The sequence below is a fragment of the Aphanomyces astaci genome (assembly GCF_000520075.1).
Source record: "Aphanomyces astaci strain APO3 unplaced genomic scaffold supercont1.1, whole genome shotgun sequence".
NCBI lineage: Eukaryota > Oomycota > Saprolegniomycetes > Saprolegniales > Verrucalvaceae > Aphanomyces > Aphanomyces astaci.
Window position 1 is genome coordinate 1,666,281 of NW_009798264.1, and position 2,571 is coordinate 1,668,851.

Below are 2,571 nucleotides of genomic sequence, written 5' to 3' on the forward strand. Positions count from 1 at the left end.
GACTCACTCTAACTTAGCGTTGAGCGGCGCTTTGCGCTATGTGGGGCCGCGAGGACACACACCTGTACTTGGCCGACATGGCGTCATGCCATTGCAACCAGGTAATACTAAACGTGTTGGGAATTGTATGCCCATGAAAATGTATTGCTGATTGTATGCTGGCCAGAACTCTAACCAATCGGTCAAATCTGACGAATAATCTGACTTTAGCGCGCCGGATAGCGTCGACGCTAGAATTTAGAGTCCCGCGGTGGGAGAATTAAACGCTAAAATCTGACTGAAAAAATACAGTTTTGGAGTTTTAGCGCCACGAGTGGGGATGCTCTTAGACCAGCAATTTATGTTACTTAAAGTAGGCGTTAGGACAAGGATAAAATAGGTATAATAGGCATCTATCTTTAGAAACGCCTATTCTTATGAGGCTTGCCCAAAGTGAGCCTGCCCTAATAAAATAATTAGGTGGTATGAAAGCACCATCGCAGACGACCCATCGCCCTCCAACCACGCTAATCTTCAATTGCCACCACCAGCAAGACATTGCGGCTATGTTCCAGCCCTTGGTAGCCACTCGTTTCGATCGCGATGAGTTTTATACCATGGGAATGGCCGCCCCGTCATATGCCGGATACGCACATCTTCTTGACATGTCCAACGCATAATGACTTAAAGAGATGGTAGATACCCACGGTGGAAGAAGTGTCCCAGAACACGTCCATTGTCCTGCCACAGGACGTTCCCCTGCCGGCGGTAGCAGCGTCAGCACTGCCAGTGAACACGGATATGAAGTGGCAGCAAGTTTGCGCGACTGTTTGGATGCGTTTGAAGGCATCGCAAGGACAGCCCTCCTTCTCCCCCCCCCCGCGGTTCTTTCCGTCCATGAAGCACGCGCTGGAGTGGGTACGCAAAAGGACAAAGGCGGCCGAACGAGTACTCGTCACGGGATCGCTCTACACTGTCGGGGATGCCTTGCAAGCTCTCGGATGGCACGAGCAAATTTCACCTTCGACCTGAGCTTTTTCTACTGCAAGTCACGTCCACGTGAAGGGGGAAGCGTAGCACAATGTAGAAAGTGGACGCCGGCGTAATCTGATCAAATATTCAACTGCTCCTGCAGCTCAGTGGTGTGTCGTTGGGTTGGGAAGCGAAAGGGATAGGGTTCAATCCCCGCCGGTTACCTTAACAGTTATCAATCTTTTTGTTGAATTTTCAGGTTAGGTTTATATGTCTATTGGCTTTTACCAATTAATAATTCAACTGCTCCAGTAGCTCTGTGGTATGTCGTTGTGCTTAGAAGCGAAAGGTCTAGGGTTCAATCCCAGTTGTGTAACTTCGCAGTTATGTTTTTTATTGTTCAACTTTATGATCCGATCGCGCGATTTTCATGTATGATCGGCGGCTTATAGCTCGAAAGTAAAATGAGAGTCTTCTTCGCGCTGCTCGATTTGTGTTCCATCATACTATGCTTCTTCAATCTGTACAGTTCGCTGCCTCGATCCATCTTGCCGTCCTTCTTGAAAAGGCCCTTCGGGTGATAGAACGAGTGAAATTTCTCCCAACAAGACCACGCGGCATGGGGGCAGACGTGCGCTGGGACTTGCTTGGCATGTAGGCCTTTGTACATAAGTACACTTTGTGTACGTCGCACCACTGCGTCTTTATGAGTTCTTTGTTCCGCTCGAAGTAACAAACGACATAGTAACTCGCATACGCTGGTCGTACGACACTTCCGCTTGCTTGTCCGTGAATGAGGACGTTGGCGGCTGCCGAAGAGAAGCGTCGCGCTTCAGAGCAGCGGTTAACTTTATCATCGGCAGCCGCCTTGTCGGCCGCCGCCTTTTTGAGAACCTTCGCAGACTGAGTCATTTGTACGTTGGCGTACTCCATTGGTACAAAGTTGGTGATAGCGATGTCGACGAGTGCAAACCCGAGCGTCTTGTACCAGTGCTAGAAACTTGCACCCGACGCGATCGAGAACCGTTCGCGGAGATGATCGTGGCGGTCCACACCTTGCATGTACTTGTTGTACAGGCCGACGAGCGATAGGCATTCTTGTTGGCGAGTTTCACTACGGGTTGGTTAAAGTTAGCAGGAGATACCATAATGTAGCCACGTACCTTCCAATTCGGCGATGGACATACGACTTCGCAGTTGCATCCGCAGTAGATAGCATGTTCACGACTGTGCCATCGAGCCAGGAAAGGGCAATGATGCCAAGAGATGTACTGTAGCGATGGACACTAGACTTGAACCGCGCATGACGGACTTGATCTGCTTCTTGTCGAACATGCCAAACCGTGGGTTGTGCGCTCTGTGGCTTCGAACCGTTCCTCGGCAATACATGCCCATCTTGAGCAGCGTCAAACACAACTGCACCGACGAGTACCAGTTGTCCATGTTGATCACTCGATGTGAGCCTACAACGAATGCATAAGACTGCATGCATAACATAATAACAACTGTACCTTCCCATTGTTTCGTGATGTCGATGACGTGTTGTCGCAATGCGCTTGGCTTGACTTCATCCCGCGGGTGTTCCGCGCCATCGTCTGGGTCAACCTTGCTGTCATCGCC

General features: G+C 50.0%; 2 protein-coding genes across 2 annotated transcripts in view; one reads left to right on the forward strand and one right to left on the reverse strand.

The window, feature by feature from the left end:
* Nucleotides 1-464: 464 nt before the first annotated feature.
* On the forward strand, nucleotides 465-1,011 carry H257_00590 (hypothetical protein; the record flags this gene model as incomplete). Its single annotated transcript, XM_009823332.1, has 2 exons — nucleotides 465-560; nucleotides 679-1,011. 2 exons carry the CDS (start codon nucleotides 465-467, stop codon nucleotides 1,009-1,011), a joined length of 429 nt encoding a protein of 142 aa, XP_009821634.1.
* A 933-nt stretch (nucleotides 1,012-1,944) lies between these two features.
* Nucleotides 1,945-2,571, reverse strand: part of H257_00591 (hypothetical protein) — a gene marked incomplete at both ends in the record, with an annotated part of 6,589 nt that continues 5,962 nt past the window's right edge. The window contains 4 exons of the mRNA XM_009823333.1: nucleotides 1,945-2,065; nucleotides 2,115-2,178; nucleotides 2,250-2,414; nucleotides 2,463-2,560. Of these exons, the coding sequence (XP_009821635.1) occupies nucleotides 1,945-2,065; nucleotides 2,115-2,178; nucleotides 2,250-2,414; nucleotides 2,463-2,560 (448 nt within the window). The remainder of the gene's footprint in view (nucleotides 2,066-2,114; nucleotides 2,179-2,249; nucleotides 2,415-2,462; nucleotides 2,561-2,571) is intronic.